At 47.7% G+C, this 18,001-nt stretch overlaps 1 protein-coding gene across 1 annotated transcript in view; it reads left to right on the plus strand.

The window, feature by feature from the left end:
- The first annotated feature begins 627 nt into the window (after window positions 1-627).
- The window catches only part of LOC144156987 (uncharacterized), a 24,802-nt gene continuing 7,428 nt past the window's right edge, over window positions 628-18,001 (plus strand). The window contains exon 1 of the mRNA XM_077688401.1: window positions 628-652. Within this exon, the coding sequence (XP_077544527.1) occupies window positions 628-652 (25 nt within the window). The remainder of the gene's footprint in view (window positions 653-18,001) is intronic.

The following is an 18,001-nucleotide window of genomic DNA, read 5'->3' on the forward strand; positions in this document are numbered from 1 at the left end:
TCTTAAATCTTACTTGAAGTTAACGCGAAATTTGAAGAGAGCACCGAGATACGTGTCAATGAAGACGGCGTGGTCAAAGACATTAACAGAGTCGGTGACTAACGTAGAAGGAGAAAAATGAGACATGCGTCGTTCCGACATAAATTTAATTTTTGAGTGGTTCATGATAGAATTACCCTCAGGATAACGCCGTTTCCATCTTAGATGTAATCAACGTTGGACACACAATGAATTTATGCAATACATTCCGGACGTTGGACACATCACCCAGAAGAGGAGACACACGGCGAATTTGGAGACATTGGTGGGCCACCCAGCGTCCAAGGAAGTACCAATAGCTTCAAACAGAAGAAAAATGCGCCTTTTAGCGTAGAAGAAACCACGTGGATGCAGTGGGAAGACGCCGTGTACCTCACTTTTTTCTGTATTGCATCCTGTTGCTAACCTTATTTAGGCATCGTGCAATGTTTTGCTGCAGCTCTGTATCCAGTAGATTAACCCGGTTATTGATTACATAAAGTTAAATTAATATTAAGCTGTTTGCTGATGGCTCTATCCCATTCAATCAAATAATATGCCACAAGAATCAACAACTATACTGAACATTAACCTTCATTCTGTTCAGGCATGGTACGAGAAATGAGGAAGGAAGGTAAGCGCAGAAAAATCTGTTTTCATAAAAAAAAAAAAAAAAAAAACTAACAAGGAAAGTCTTTTCCGTATGCAACTTGCCGTCACAACCTTTCGTTGAAGTTTCAGAGTATAAATAACTCGCGGCACCCAAACAAGAAATGGCTCAGGTTAAAGAGATCTTAACACAGTTATTACAAGTGATAACAAAGGCTATGCGCACCGTGTTTCTTGAAAGTTTTCCTTTGCTTGAGATTTCGCAGCCTGCCGTCTAACTATATCTACTGGATGATTGAATTCATCCTTTCGGTTGAGCTGAAAGGCACGCTCAGACAGCCCAGCTAGCGGGCAATCGATGGCGATACTGAGAAACCAAACGCCGGCGAAGCAGCCGTTAAGCACTCGCTCAGTCACGTGGTTCGCCCGCGCCGAGGTACACGCACAGACCGCCTAGCCGGGGCTGAGCGATCAAGCGCAGGCAAAGCAGCCGTTTAACCCTCGCCCAGTCACGTGGTACCACCACGGCGGGGCTCCGATCAAGCGAAACGATGGAAAGAAAGGTACAGCTTGCGTTCCGGTGGGTGACGGTCAAATGCGACGCGATGAACGACATTGAAAGATGTAGCATAGCAGGGCTTTCGGTCAAGCTTGAACTATTTAGCCCGTTCACAAACATTTCGAAAACGTCGTTTTCTTGCTTAAAAAGGCCCCATGAAACGTCAAGCTACTCGCTTACACCTAAGTTATTAAACCGAGACAGGGATACACCTGCACTGCCCGGGATCCTCACACAAAAATTAATATCGACGCTATTGAAATCATCCACCGCAAATCCGTCCAAGTCATTTTTTCGAAATGTCGTGCGACTCACTCGCCGACAAAAATAATGGAGGTGCATCGCATTCAGACACTTCAAGCCCGCCATGAAATTCAAAAGTTGAAGTTGCTATTTTTGCTCAAAAAGTAACTTTTTCTTCGCCGTGATGAATTCCTTAAGCCACAAACTGCTCTACTAACACGACATAGGCATCCGGAATCTTTAACGCTTACAGTTAATGCTCGAACCGTAACATTTTTAAGTATTCATTCTTTCGGCGCACATTTACTAAATGAAACAAACTAACTGAATTGCCTGTAACTAATATTCACTCCCTTGAACATTTGGCTATTCGAATGGTATTTAAGTGTAACTTTGGTGCATACATCTATAAGGTTGGCTATTTTTATCATTGTAACTGCTTGTATTGTTTAAAGAAAATAACGTTTGGCCTCTTCACAACTGACGTGCAGTATGCAATAATTAAATAAAAATAAAATAAAATAAATGAAACGTGAATTGGGCAGAGGGTTTGTGACCCAGTTAATAGGCGATAAGTTGTCATTTTTACGAGGTAGGCGATTGTTTACACTATGATCGATAGTTTTGCTTTCGAAGAGAACGACTCTCTCTGAATGCAGCATCTTTGACTGGCATAAACCGGGCTTTAAGACCCTTATGTTAGACGTGGAACTGGCTTCGCGGCTCCTGATCACAACCGAGACATTCAGCTGGAAAATTAAAAGCCGCAATCCGCTACTATACGCCGTACGTTATAAGGTACGGCGCAGTGGCGTACTTGTGGTGGCGCGGGCACTAATTGGTGTCGATGCCCGTATAACTAATAAGAACGGGCACAAAGCTGCTCACTCTCCTTTTTGCGTTATTTTAAGTTGTACGAATACGGATAATGCTTCGTTGCACACAACATTTCTTAAGCCGCTAGCAGCTGGCAGGCGGCGCATTCACTTTCATTGAACAAAACTTTCTATGTTCATTTGCTTTTATTCTTGTCTTGTATCAAGGCCCCTTGCACAATTCAGTGCAAAAAATAACGCTCATGTTAAGTACTTTCAGCCCTTTATCTAAACGTCATAAGCATTGTGAAGTTATATTGCACAAGGCGGAATGGTATGACAATAATTCTGCCATTAACCGGTTGAAGGTTTTAATAGCCAGGGCTGAGTCCTAGCTATTGCGAATTTTGCAAAACGGGGTACGCAGGATGTGTCGGATGTCAATTCTCGTTACGCGAACCACGTTTGCACGCTGCGGCCTCCAGAAATGATCGCGCCAATCGCGACTTTATCAAAGGGGCCGTGAAGAGAAATTGCATTTTTGTGCACTTTGAAAGTGCTGACCTTTGGTAACGCACTATTACTCCATTCCAGCCACGAAAGACTTCTTAAAGAAAAAAAAAAAAAATCCCGGGCCATCTCCACTAACGGGAAACCTGGGGAGGCGTGAAGCATCCAGTATATTAGTGTATTCTTGGCGCCTTGGCGTTTTTACCAACGGAGATGAAACCGTTGGGGAGTAGAGGTATACAGCTTTGCTGTAAAAGTCTCTCGTCTTTGAGGCACGAAGCTCTGTATCGCGAGGCGTAAACGAGTGTCGCGGTGTTTTTTTAGTACGCGTTACGTTCTAGCGTGAGGCGTAAACGAAGTTCCTGGTGTTCTAGTACCGTGACTACATGCGAGGACGATTACGACGACGACAGGAGACGCCAACAGGAGACGCCAACGTGCAAAATACACAACATTCTCACCTCTAGAGAAAAAAAAAATTACCATCCCTTCTTAAAGAAAGCTGAGAGGAGCGCGAGAGCTTTCTCGTGTCGAAACTGCGGCAAAAGTGCGTCAAAGCCTTCTCCAGAAGTACGTCCAACCTTTGGTGAAAGTGCGTCCAATCCATCGCCAAACCTTGAAAGACCCAAACTGCGAGCGAAGAAAGAGCCCATCCGACGATTTTTCGAGCACTATGTAAACGCATCTACGAACGATCTAAATGTATGCCGATACGTGGTTTATGAGATAAAGGCACACTATTGCACTCCTTCTTCATGATCGATGCGTGTGTTGCCTTATCTAGAGCCATTCTTTTCTCGTGATTTTCAAGTCGCCGCTTTGACGCAATAGAAGCGCGGTTGCACGCACGCGCCGTGTTTCCTAAGAACTTTCCGTGTGTCCTAAGAGCATCAGAGCTTTTCAGTCGATCAACCGGTCGATGGGGAAATGAGTAGTTTTTTTATCGGACGCCACGGGTCCCAGCAAAAAAGCTATCGTTTTAAATAATAAAATATTAGGATTCCTCGCTCCTTTGATGCAATATTGGGGCGAAGTCAATGATTACACGGTAGGGTGCGCGGTGCGTAGCTTAGATTTGTATGATAATATAGCAGACAAAGGCACAAATCGTACACTCCTCCCCAAACCCATCACAGCGTGATTGCGCCCAATACCCGCTTGACACGTTAGCCAACTCAGTTATGGCTGAGTGACGGCACCCAAGGTGAAGTGGCTGGTAAAGGTGCTCTGTATAGACGCGCTTATCTAGTTTTGGGTCAAGTAGCGCCCGATGTACTTTGGTTTCAGCATTCCTGGGAGCTAAACAGGCTATTTGTGCTTGTAAAATGCAACGTGACGATAAACGGAGACGGATAAGCAACAGGCATGCGCAGCAACCGGACGGGTAGCGCATTGTATTCCGTCCTTATACATATCTGCCATAACTGATGTAGAAGCCTACCGGGAGGCCATTTATTGGGTAATTCAGCAGTTTTACGTCAGGAACATGTACTGGAGAGAAATGCTAGCTCTTAAAGTTCTTTTCTGTCTAAGACGGGTGGAACGCTGTGCAACACGCCGCTTCTCAAATCTCAAAAAATATTTGAAATCTCAGTCTTCATCGCCCAAAGTATTGATTGATTGATTGTTGTGGGGTTTAACGTGCGGGCGCTACACAGGCGATGAGGCGCGGCGTAGTGGAGGGCCCCGGATTAATTTTGACCGCCTGGGAATCTTTAACGTGCGCCGAAATCTCGCACACACGGGCGTTTTCGCTTTTTGCCTCCATCAAAAAAGCGGCCGTCGCGGCCGGGAATCGAACCCACGTCCTTCATCACCGAAAGTACTATTTCTCCAGCTGGGGCCACTCAGCCGAACCATATTTAATGAGATACACAGCATCTGTTGAATAGCTAATAAATATCATCCCAGCCAGAAAAAAAAAAAAAAAAAAAAACAAGCAAAAATGAGCGACTTTGGAACGACATGCATATATGTTGCATTTCCGCACCGGTCAGTAACATGTTCACTCAGCCGCTTGAGCACTTCTCGGCGCAACACCGTCAGGTGTGTTCCCCAAGTTTTTCCGGTGCCATTCGCCCATTGTTCCGGGGAAGGCGGAAGTTGCACGGAGGAAAGCGCGCATTCCCTACAGCCGCGCCAGTTGTGCTAAGACAACTTTCCCCCCCGGTTGTGACGTCTTCGATGGCGGCGGCTGGCGGCGCCGTCGGCGGCGCCACGGTTGGCGCCAGGGTCCCGCCTGGCGGGGCCGCTTCCACGGTAGCCAGGCGGCGGCGCACGGCGCGGCCGAGAGATTCGCGGCGGACCCCTTTTTGATTACAGGGAGCACCACTTGACGCTTTTTGCCGCGATCCGCCCCCCTCCGTCGTCCGTTCGCCGTCAAGAAGAGCCGTGCTTCTTCGACGGGCGTCTTTCGCTGCACTGCTGCTGCGATAGCGATGGGCAGGCCCGCGTGATGAGAGGCCCCGAGCGCCGTTTGGCCCGACTCCGTACCCCCCCCCCCCCCCCCCTTTTTTTTTTCTTCTTCTGCTTCTTATTTCTTCTTCGGCGTTAGGTTTTTTCAATACTTTTTTCCCTCTTTGCCGTTATTTAAGAGTTCGTCCGTGTCTTGTCCAGTGTGGCCTTCTAAGTCGTCGCCTGCAGTTCGTGCGTGATTCTCTTGTTGCTGTTGCATGCCGAGTTGCTGGGCGCTGTAGCTCTGGGCCGACTGTTTCTTTCTATTTTTACAGCCCTCTCCTTCCATTGGTGCGCCATTATTATTATTAAAGGGTCCCCGCATGCGAATCGCGCCATTCCGTTGTGCACCAGTCGCCTTCCCCCATCTGTACTCCTTCGTGCCCTTATTTGAAGATCGAGGCGCGCGCGCGAAGAAGCAAGCGCCCCGGCGAAGGCCTGTGCTGCAAGTGAGGCATTGTCGACGGCCGCCTACAACTGCGGTGATAGCTCCCGAACTGAATTGTCAACCGCACCTCGTGGACGACGTGGTTTTGATGTTCCTCATCAATGCACCGCCAGCTTTGACCTTCTCCTAGCTCGCGGTCATCTTTCTCACCCCCCTCCTGGAGTAGGTGTCATCTTTCGCGGCACCCAGAGCGCGGCGATCATTTCCAAAAACGACTCTTCGTTTCATTTTCCTTCCGCGCATGAGAGGCCCGCAGTCTCCAGGCGAATGGCACTTACGCCGCTCTGGGCCACGCTCACGCGTTGATGCAGTACAGTGTCCACAGTGGCCCTACGCGACATTTATACTCGCCGACCGGTGGCGCACAATTTGTGACCGAGGAATGCGTACTCCTGGAAGTGTTTTCCTCGCTGCCTCGAACCATCGCTAATGCCTTTTGCGTGCTCCCGCACGACGCTTCAGCCTTAAGAGTGCTTCGGCCTGCCACTCCGTTTACGTTTTACTTGCTTCATTTTCTCGCCGTTTTTTTTTTCCCCTGCCGAGTCGTTGATACGTCGCCCAGCGTGCGTACGCATCTCGCCTTGGCTGCTACCGTGATACTCTTCATGAATCGCCGGCGAGAACGAGTTCATCCGTATGCGGCTGGCGCGCGTATATTGTCGGCTCCCTTTGACGTCCCTCTCCGGCGATCAAGGGAAGCGTTTTTGGCGTAATGACTACTCAGGGTCAAGAGTGAACACGGTACGTCTCAGGCTCGGAAGCGGGCTCGGAGCACCAGCAGCAGACGACCAGTATACGCCTGCCACCCTGGCGCCCATGCTCTGGTGGCTGGGGTCGTGGTGACGCGGGCGCCTTGGGCCAGGTTCCCCGACACTTCCCATTTCTTCTGCTGCCGAAACCAGGCGCCCTTAAAGGTGCCTCAGCGGATCTCAAATACGTACAATTAAAACGCAAGTGACCTTGCGCGGATGGTGGTAGACACACGGCGTTCTTTACCGGCGTTACTTCCTGCAACTGTAGCGAATAGCTGAAAGTGCTGGTGGTTTAAAAGAAGCCGCATTCGGTCAGCCACTTCTGATTCATGATGGCGGGTCTCAGATGGCGTCTTTTGGTCGCGTTTGTCTCCCTTTTTTTCCGAATAACACCAAAACGTTTCGATACGATGTAGTTGTCGACTAAGGCTGATTTCCTCTTTCTATGGGAAAAATCTTGCTTCAACGTTATTCATGTGAAACGTTATTCATACTAAAAAAGTGCCCGCGAGTTTGCTTCTCCCAATGCACAGGAGGCCAGTAATTGCGATTAAAGCGGCGATAGGCCCGCCGCCCCGCATCGCCCTGCCGCTTGGGATACAAATAAGTATTTTTCCTTATTCCCTTATATTGCTTCAGCCGAAAGCACAGCGCCCTGACATTATGTGTTAATTTACATGGGGTCGCAGCACGCTATTAAAAAACATCTTGCACCCCTCCGTCTAACCACGACTATGGTTGAACGCGAAGCTTTCTCGGGATGGATTCTTTGGTTGGCCAATCCCACACTTCGAGAACGTGCATGCTCTGGAGGTACGCCTCGCTTTTCCAGAATAGCCACAGCAACTATCGGGTGTGCACTCCGTAGGCCTAACGTCCGTGTCTGGGGTGTACGGCGCGAATCGGTACCTGCTGCCTGGCGTTCGGTTCGACCATGTCGAAACTGAGGAATCGGCCGCGTAACCTACCGCCTTCGTCACGCGAGGGACCCAGGTTCGGCCCGGCCACGGGAAGCGTTTTTTTTTCTTTCCCTTCTGTTGAATTTTATTGTGTCGCACTTAGAAAAGTAACCAAAATGAAAAAGAGGACATGACTCGAGGAAGCGAGGGAAAAAAAAAAAAAAGACGAGAAAGAAGAGGATCAGTAGACGTCATTGTAATAGCTAGTAGTTCTAATTCAGCCTAATGTAAAATACACTAATTATTCATTTTTCATGGCGTTAGACTCATTTATCGGACAACTTCACCAAGGATCCTTCATAACCATCGTCTGAGAGAAAGTTGGCTTTCCGGCAGGGCGTATTGGCGTACAACGGCATCAGTGAGGACACTAAGGCTTCGCTTTAAACAGAAAGGGACGATGCGACCGGATTAATGTCCGCTAATAGTCGGCGGTTGCTGGGAGAACCGAGAAAAAGTTGGTGGTCGCCTGTATAATAATTTGCTTGTATGTTTGAAAACGAAATAAATTTAAACTTGAATTTGAATTTGAATTTGAATTGGACTGTGGTCACCGCCGACCCCGTGCCCGAGAATTATCAATGAAGGCTGCGGACTCACGTCTTTGCGGCGACAAAAGTAAGGCGGTACATTGCGAGTTGCAGTGACTTTAAATATCAGTGGCGCCACAATACCAGCACAGAAGACCTATATCGACCTAGCCACCATAATTGTGCCAATATAATGCGAACAAGGACTGGCAATGACGCTTCAAGTACACCAACTGCGCGCTACTTCTTTCCCCTGTAAAAATTTCCACGCTACTAATAACCTTCCATCAATAATTATGTGGCGGAGAACCAGGCTAAAGACACGAACACGCCCTCCGGTTTCCGTTGGCATCCTGCCTTGATGACGTAGGTAGTGTGGGAGTACCCCAAACTAGATTATTAATTTTTCTTTCTGGCAAGCCCGGAAGCTGCTTGTCACCACCTGCAGATCATTTTCGTAGCCAGCAAATAGAAGCGGAAACCTTTATTAACCGTTAGCGACAAATGCTTCGTCCACATGGTCCTGCTTGTAAACTCCCCACTGACCTCAATGAAGATCTTGTCATGACACGCCGTGAAAAGCGCTGCTTCGTGTAGAGTGAGGGGCTTGTAACTCCTACGCATTATCGCCCGTAGGTAATCGCACGAACGCGATTATTTCCGTCCTCTTCTGCTCTTCAGTCGTCACGTTCCTTCCGCAAGAACAGATTAACCTAGTGGAGTGGCAAATAAAAACGAACTTTGCTTACACAAAAGCAGCAGCTTTGTTTGTTTTTTTTTTGTGCTGCCTGTAAAACTTCTTGCGAGGAGTACCGAAATGTGCACATATCGCCGCACTTCACAGTTTGGTTCCGATCCCTTTTCGTGACCCTACTCCCGAGGTGGCCGGCATGAGCGACTACAAACCCACGCGGCCCGTTCTCAGACAGTGAATTCCTTATGATTATAAGAGGAAGGGCAAGTTAAAAGGCTACACAAGCCTTTCCTTCTTCATGGTCATCATGGCGAAGGGCACTTTTTTTCTTTCAAGCGGGCTAAGATCACCCACACTAAACTCGAAGCTGAGTTGCTGCTTTGCCGGAACGAAAAAAAAAAAAACTAGATATGTTCACCTAGATGTTTAACAAAAAGCAGGAAGAACAAAACTGTTTGCGTGAAAACAAAATACTAATGAAATAGTAATGATTATTTTCAAAATTATTTCTAGTCGTACTGCGATGGCATCTTAACAAAAGTTCTTCTGCAAGGAAGCCTCACCCGCCTTAACTGTCGCCAGCATACCTTTCTTTTTCATACCTTATTCTGTGTTGAGTGCTTTTTCTTTGCCAATTCCCTGCCTCTAAGGTACCTCGGACTATCACGCCCCCTCCCCACCCCCTTTCATTGAGCCGAAATTTTCCCCAAATTGCACCTCCCCCCCCCCCCCCCATTTATTCCAGCCGCTTTTGGCGTGTTCTGCATCTCTTTAATACTCCAATTAAATAATTTTGCCCCGAAACGAAGGAGGCGTGGATAGGACAATCTTTTGCGCCTACATCATTTCGGATGAAAAAGTATTTAATGGAAGTTCTTTCAATACGATTTTGTTGGAAGTACAGTGACTGTCCGTGTGCCTTTGTTGCCCCTGTTTGTGTAGCGTTTTTTTCATTGGTCTGTTTATTTATTATTCATAGCCAGGGGTTGATGCCTTGTGCTACGTGGTGGATAACGGTAATGACCTCACATTCCTTCACTTCTTTCTTATGCCTTTCTTCTATAAACTCTAAGAAAAAAGGGTAGAAAAAGGGAGGATGATCGAGGGTTTTCTCCACCGGACGAGCGAGCTTCTCCCTTTAGTTAATTACACGCAGCGCCCTCTGTACGGCCTCTACGAAACACCGAAACGGGGGAGGAAATATTCTCCCCTGTCGTCTGCAATCTGCTGTCGGCGCCGACGCCGAAAACGAAACCGTTCATCGTTGCACTGTGGCTTTCGCCGATCGGGCGCATACGACGACTATGAATGAGCAACACCTCCCCTGCGGTGTGCTGCTTGCTTGTTTTCTCGCTGTCTTTTTTTTTATTATTACCATGTGCCCGCCACGCTAACGCACGGCTCGCCAGCCGTGTGTTTGAAGCACATTCTGTAAGCACCGCTGCATGCTTCCTGTGTGCGACTCGCCTGCGCCCTGTTCAACGTTACCACTGCATTTGTGGACGTTTTATACTGACGCCCAAGGGTAAAAGAGGCCAGCGATGATAGTAAACTGCCACTTTTTTCGTCAACGAGCACGGACCGCAGCATATTGACGCATCAGTTACCACCATGACCAGCAACAAAAGACCCCCATTCAGTAATATTTTGGCTGAATGGTTGCCAGACCAGCGGTGCGCTCTACGCTAAAAGAGCGAAGGCGAGGCAATGAGTGTCATTACCCAAACATACCTGCCGTACTGTTTCGTGAAACGTTTTTTCTTCTTTGAGCTATTTTACTGCTTCTTACAAAACCTCAAATAATAGAAGTTTGCAATTGCACGGGTTACATTTGATGAAAAAACAAAACCCACCTAAGTCTTACGCACTGCCGTGGGTTATCGAAACAAGCAACGATCTCACTGTTCCTACCTGCATTCTCGGCGATTAGGGTTATAAATACTTTGTCGCCGTTTCAATGTTTAGTTGTGGCTTTCTTCAAGTTGCATGCCAGGTGGTGTCCATGGATATTTTAAAGAAATTGTGTTGTCATTCCGATTTTTAACAACGCGTTTTTCGATGCAATATCTGGCCAGTGTAACTAGGAAAAAATTATATAAGGATGTATGTGACGTAGTCTTCCCAGTGCCACTGTATAGAGCTCTGTACAGCAATGGTCCAGGACAAGATGTGTTAAAAAGAGTCAAGCGAATGGAAGTGTCACCTGGGGCAAAGACTTTCTTTTTTAAATTGCACACGGGTACACTTTCAGTCGCTATTTGGATGAATGAAAGGGGGCTTTCGGTTCCATGGGGAACCGACTGCCCCATTTGCAAACAACCCGAAACTGTGGAACATGTTTTTCTTCATTGTTGGGCCGCAGTGTTCCTTTGGGATGTCCTCCAACGGTCACTCCAGAAAGATTTTCCACTTAGTCCACACGGTATTCGTTTTTTGTGCATTGATAGAGAGGATGGTGTACCATTTGACAGTGTCATGTTGTTAGGTCTGCACAGCATTTGGCGTTCTCGCATGGCTTGGCTGCATTGCGATGTCGACGCGCGACCAACGAGACAGTATTTTAGGGAAAGTGTGTCACAGTTTGTTGAAGTTCAGAGAGCGAAGAACTCTCCGCCAGAGTGGTTGTCAAAAATTGAACCCCTTACTACGCTTAGGGAATTTTAAAGGGACACTGAAGTGAATTTGTCAAGCTCCCGTTTTTGCTTGCACTGCGTAGACTGGCTCAAATTAGCACACTTTTCATTGTTTATCCGGTTGACAAATCGGTAATTATTTTACAAAGCGCGAAAGAAGAAAAACTACCATGCGCGGTTTGCGGCGGCCGCACCAACTAAGGCTGTGACGTTGAGAGGAGGGGCGCCGTGATTGGACGATGCCCAAGGTTAGCAATCACACAAGTTTCGGTTTCGGTTTCGGTTCTGTAAAACATAACCAATGGCTTTGTTGGATGGGCATTCTCAATATCTCAGTAATCATCGTACCGCGCTTCTGCCATGTTGTCGGCCGTAAAATGCACAAGATAAGCCTCCCAGGACGGCTTGTAGTCGTAGCATTCACTAGCCGAGACCTACGCAGTGCATGAACGCCCTCCGCGTACCCGCAGACGCCCAAATGTCATGCGCTTTTCCCCCATATTTGGAGCTTGCCTCCCTCATGCCTGTATCGTAAAAAGCATGTTCGTACCAGGCCAAGGGTCTGTTCATTCTGGTCTGTGCCCACTGCCTGCAAGCAGTCGGTGCTTATGGCAACAGCACGCCAACGAGAACTCGCTAGCGCGCCAGTGCCAGCCTGCGCGCGTTTTGTGAACTAGTTCGTGTAGCCATGAACGTTGCGGCCCCAAAAAAGGTGAACTCAATAGAGAAAACATCGGCGGAAAACAAAAAAGTTAACTTACAAAAAAAACAAAAGCACGTACCCGCGGGGATTCGAACTCGTGACTCGCAAAACATGCACGGTGAATTCCCAGCGCCTCAGACCGCTAGGCCACAGAACGGGACGCGAATGCCTTGATAATATAGGGTATATATTGTACAACCAGTTTACACTTTTATTTAGTTTTGGCATTTCAAGCCGCTTAGGTGACTATTCGTTGTACTGCGATCGTGCAGTAAGCGTCGCCCGAGTTTCCACAGTAGCTCACGTCTAGCAATTGCATTTCGTAGACGGAAAAGCGTTCGCAGATGCGTAGTCGTGCTGCTGACCGCTGTGCTTGTTCGCCCAGCGCAAAAAAGTCCTTCCCGCGCCCTAGTTTTACGCTGTACGGTAAAAATATCAGTTCATTTTATTTGCTTAGTACCTATATTGACTTCGCTGACTCTTCTCCCGCCTTCAAGAGGCCTTATATTTTCCTACTGGCGTACCAGTCAGCGAAGCGTCGCATGTGCAGCGCTTGTGTGAAGCGACCTTGACTTGGAGCTAGATACAGTGTACAAACAAACCAAGTAAAGAAAGGCACATTCTTCCATTCACAAACGTGCCCTGGCTTCATTTCAACTAAGCGAACGAATTGCGACCAAGCAATTTTTTTAACCTCCTTGATTGCGACGACCCGCCGGCGGCCGGCGGACGAAACGCTGGGCCGACTGACTCTGTCGGCCGGGGAGCCGTGCAGTAGCGCAGCCGTGGCGCAGCCAATTGCCAGCTCATCCCCTTCTGACGTCACACGAAAACGCCACAGAAAATGGGCGAGCGTAAAGAGAGGAGGACAGCGTTTTCGAATTAGTTTTTCTACTAAATAAAATCGCGTAAACGCGCCTAGAGTGGTCGAAACATGGCCTGGGGACTCCGGACTACAATTTGCGCTAGTAATCCCGCAATGTTTACATATCACTTCAGTGTCCCTTTAAATGACAACACCGGCCCTGGGGGGCATGGCGGCATTACTGTGATTTTTTTCTTTGTCATTGTACCTGGTACCTTGTGTTGCTGTCCGAGATGGGAAAAAAAAAAAAAAGACCATGCGGACATGTTAGAAGCGTTAGAAGTGTACTATATGTGGGGGTATACGTGTTATTATGCTTGTGATGTTGTGTGTTGCGTGTATTGTGCGTTGGCAGTGCCTTTAATGAAGTGTATGCCGCTGTGTTGTGCTATGTTTCTTCCCAATATGTGCCCGTCCACATGCGGCCTCCGTGATGTTGGCTATAATAGTATACGTTATCCATAAAGGAAACCAAGGAAACGCCTTGATGTAAGTGCCCACTGATGGTGATACTTAGTAGCTGCCCCTCCCCACCCCTACTTTTTTTTTTCGTCATCTATCAGTCATTTTAAAACGTTGACGATTGCTTTACTTCGAGCACGCTAGAGGGCTAGCAGTGTCATCTCCTCGCTCGGGCGGATGCGACAGCGACGGATACGTTTTTCGTGTCGCCTGCATTGCCTGCATTACCTTTGCGCTGAGATTTACGATTGCAGACGATCCGCGTTTTGATGCATCGGTTGTAGCAAGGTAAGGCGACTAACAACAACTGGTTGTTCTCAAACGGCCGCATTGGATGCTTGTGATCTCGTGTGCGGTGAACGGCGGGGTTACGAGCCTTTCGGAAATAAAGGCGGCATTTTGAAAGCAATCGGTATGACTTCTACTAGTTTACGGCGGCGCGTTCGCTCTTAACGAGTAGGCGGGGCGCGCAGCGAGACGAATGCAAGAAGTCGCGCATATACGATTGGCGACATCGCTTGCTAACCGCAGTTCTGGTGCTCGGTAGGTAATTTCTTGGTTATTTTAGCGCATTTTAAGCGCACACAACCACAGTAACCTACGTATTTGTACTTCCTCGATCCTCAAACCGATCAGCTCGCTAGGCCTTTCTCGCATGACAAGCCTTGCTCGGGTGACGCTGCCAGGGGAGGAACGCTCCTCCATTAGCTCACGAAAGGGGGAAATCTTCCTCCACTCCTAGGGGGAGAAACGCGCTCCTCCCTCTTAAAGGGAGAATCTTTCTACCTCTAAGGAGCAATATATGATACATTCCCGTTTCACCTTTAAGGGAGAAACTACCACGCCCTTTTTCTTAGAGTGTAGGATACAGACAACCGGCGCTGTGGTGTAACAAAGCGCTTTTTTTTTTTTTCTATAAAAGAAAGAGGGGACCAAAACTAGCTAAAAATTGAAAGGATCGTTCCACTGCGGTGAATGCGAATAATTGCGCTCCAACGGGGAACGCGCCGCTTGGTTCTTCTTGGTTATCCTGTTTTTGTTTCACTCAAATAGTTTAGATGCCACAACTGGGTCACAAAACTCCCGTTGAGCTCTGCGTCGTTTACTGTTCTTCGGCTCGACGGGCGCGACGCTGAACATCGGCCATGTTGGTCCAAGTACCTGGCCCGTCCGTCCTCTTAAACTACTGCGAAATGATAAAGGCGGCAGAGGGGATACGAGGATATCATGCCCCGCAAGCCGTTAACCCGGCTATATATACACGCTAACCTCGCCTCCGTACTGTCGCTCTCCATTGGTGCATACTACAGCTGCCGTTCCTATCGCATGGTCGCCGATCCAGTCCCATAAGGTAGTTCGTAATAATCGCAATGCCGGGTGGAGGGGCAACGGCGCAGTGAAGCAGGCAGCAGACGATGCGCTTGGAACGCTCCCGCCCGCAGCGCGGCACACCGGTGCTCCTGAGAGTTGCCTATCGACGTTTCTTCATGCTCGCGCGGCATCCTCTTCACCTGTGACCTTGAAAGGCTTCAAACTCTGACGGAATGACGTTGCTTAGTAACGCTGTTTCTTGGCATCCTTCCGCTCTGTGACCTTGATTGATAGGCTTCACTCACAGCAGACGCGATTTCACGGAATTGAAGTTCTCTTTCTCGTCGCTTTTAAAACATGTACCTACAGCCTTCTTGTACCGCTCCTCTACATACATACATTGTTGCCTTCGATCATAAAGATCGTTATTTGCTGCTTAGTTTTTCTTGTCATAGTTCTTACCACGGTGCGGTCACAAGGTATCTTTCACTTCTGCCATAACCTTTGGGGTATATGCTAAAGTGCGGTGACTGTTCAGGGATACTTTCATTATCCATATGTTTCTGTTATTGGGGCGGTTGAATAAATTCCGTGGGACACCGCTGCACCTCTCTTAGCACAATCCAGACTACCTTTATTCCGTTTCTTGCATCCCTCTGGAACATTCTTGTAGGGTATACAACAAGACGGAGGCGATCACAAGGTTGGCGTGCACAATTCTTTGGGTTTGATTTCTATCGCACATCTTATTACACGCAAGTCCTCTTAGCCTTATTTTCTTTCAGATTCACGGCTTGTGTTCCTCACTCCCTTGTGGTTATACCTTGTTGGCGGGCGAGTCGATTATGGGAATACGGAGCTCGCTTCCTTAAGCCACAGCCGCTTTCGGCGGAGTAATGCTTGTACACTCCTGTCAGCTTAGGGTCGGTGAGGAGGACTTGATGCGTCTCTGAAAGCGGGGCTATATGTACACGGCCCAGCACAGCTCCAATTAGCGTTGATTAGGAGGCGCCAAAATATATGTTGAAGATGCCACTAGACATTTGATGTGTCTCTGAAAGGCGCGTATTAAGCCGATCCATGATCTAAGCAGGTGCCGGCAATTTAACGAATACTCTTTTCTGCGAATTGTTCTACCTCAACACCAGCCTGACCGAACGCCACCAAGCCGCGCAGCAGGGATATATACACAACTGAGGCTTTTTTTTTTTTTTCGATATGAGCCAGATCCAGAAACCGAAACTGAGTCGGATAAAGCTGCGCTTACAAGAAAAACTCGGCAACTTTACTTTAAAAAAGGGGTGGCAAGAAAATACTCGGGATTATGCCCTGAAAACGTGTGCGCAGATTGTAGTTCGTATTGAAAATGAGCCATATCCTGCTGTTTCACGGATCAAAATGAGCCAAATCCATTTGCCCAATGGAAGTTTGCTTTTGGCTTGACTGTTTAGGCTTCTTCGTGGGTGTTTCCGGAAGTTTTTTTTTTTATTTTTGGAGCTGGCTTATTATGAATTGATACGGCCATTAGGAGATCGGCGAAATATCTGACCCCGGATGTCAATGACGAAGTGAACTGAAGAAAAAGTGAACGAAATGAAACTGAGAGATGTCAAACAACGATTTCATTTCGTCTCACCCGTGCCTACGAAATGACTATAGTTATATTAATTTTTTACTCCAATATTTACCATTTTATACTTACCTAAATAGCCGCCGCTTACAGGCACTGGCAAATCTCTCGCCCCCCTCCCTCTGACAGAACGATCCAGTTCATTAGGGTGAAGAAGAAGACATGAGCAGCCTTCTTGTCGACCGTTTTGGAAATTCATGGCAAGGCAATGAAGATCTTGCTTACTTTATCAGTGCCTTTAGGCATGCCCGAGAAAATCATCCGAGGGAAAAATTCTAAAATAGCTGCTAATGGTACCAAGAGGACTCATCTGCTCTCCTGGTATATTTTGGGGGTTCTTGAAGCCCTGTTGCATATTTTTCGTGCCTTTTCCACCAAAACTCAATCGCACCATGCTTGATAGTCAATTGAAATAAAGTTCTCTTAAGAATGCCACATCAACTTGAGTGCTTCAATTCAATATGAGCCAAATCCAAACTCATCACCGCGATATTGTTCAAATTCTTGGCATAATTTTAATTACTTCGGGCCATAAACTTTCCCTGGCTGACATGTAAAATATAGCTTTGCCGGCGTTGGCATTTAGGTCAGGTAACAAACCTCCCGCTCGTTTCTCAAGTTCCCTTTAGGTGGATCTGGCTCATTTCGAAAACAAATGCCTCATCTGTTAAAGGAGCCATGAAGAGAAAACACAAGTTTGGTTCATTCGAAAGATTGCCTCGTTAGAACCATACTGACACACTTTTAACGCAAAACTTCGCTCAAATAAGCTGCATAATTAGGAAAAAAGGGAATGACCATGCGACCCACCAGCTCATTTCCCGCAACAGAACCTATGATGTCACACTCTAGTGTGACATCATATGCTCTGCGATTGGCGGAGGCCGCAAAAGCAAACGCAAATTAGGCAGGGCTTCAGTTTGCATAGTGAGCTATATGCCCGTTAAAAATACTGCACATTCCTTTTATGACACTAAGAACAGTGGAGCAAGCGGTTGAAGTTCCGAACAAACACGCAAACGTGTACGCCAATGCGTACGAAAGTATACCGCCGGCCGAGCTCGACATATCGCCGTCGCGCAGACGAATTTTTGGGTTCCAGGCTCTTCGGGGCAACGAACCGTTCCAGCACGTACAGCCGCGACCGTGCTTGGCATCTTAATCCTTTGACAGGAGGTTGGCCGTCATATCGCCAACCAGCAAGGTAAAAATAGAAACGAGGGGAGTAAGGAACAGCAAGCAGCGACGAGATAGTGCCCGTCGTCGCAGAAGTTTCGGAATGGTGTTGGCTTGCTGCTGTCGTTACGAGCTTGTTTCCAGTTTACAACCACTGAAAACTTCAGTTTGTTCGAGTACTTTACAATAAAATTTCGTTGCTGCGTCCTGAAATGCCCATGTAGTACGGACAAATCGTCGAGGGAGTGCGACATCACCGCCGGTGAAGAGATCTCCTTTCATGTGCTGTCCAACGACGAACCTCGGCGAAGCAAGTCGCTACGTGAACTTTGCAAACGGAGGAGAAAGGGAGCTAAAGAAAGTACGAGTGTGCTGGCTTCATTTCCGACGAAGTGATTACGGCAGGGACCCTTACGTTAGCTCACTCCTAGGACATGCCGCCGTTCGTCGCCGACTTCGTCAAATCGCCGTCAAAGCGCTCTGAGCTTGGAAAAAAAAAAAAAAAAAAAAAACCATACACAGCGCATTGTCGCTCGTATCTTTCTGGCCAGAGCAGAGAGCTCGCGCGAACGGTTTTCCATACACGACACCGGCCAACTGGCATAAGCGATACTGCTACTGAAATTCAAC

Source organism: Haemaphysalis longicornis, unplaced genomic scaffold (genome assembly GCF_048455015.1).
Source record: "Haemaphysalis longicornis isolate Haplotype H1 unplaced genomic scaffold, Haemaphysalis longicornis Haplotype H1 scaffold_1, whole genome shotgun sequence".
Lineage (NCBI taxonomy): Eukaryota > Metazoa > Arthropoda > Arachnida > Ixodida > Ixodidae > Haemaphysalis > Haemaphysalis longicornis.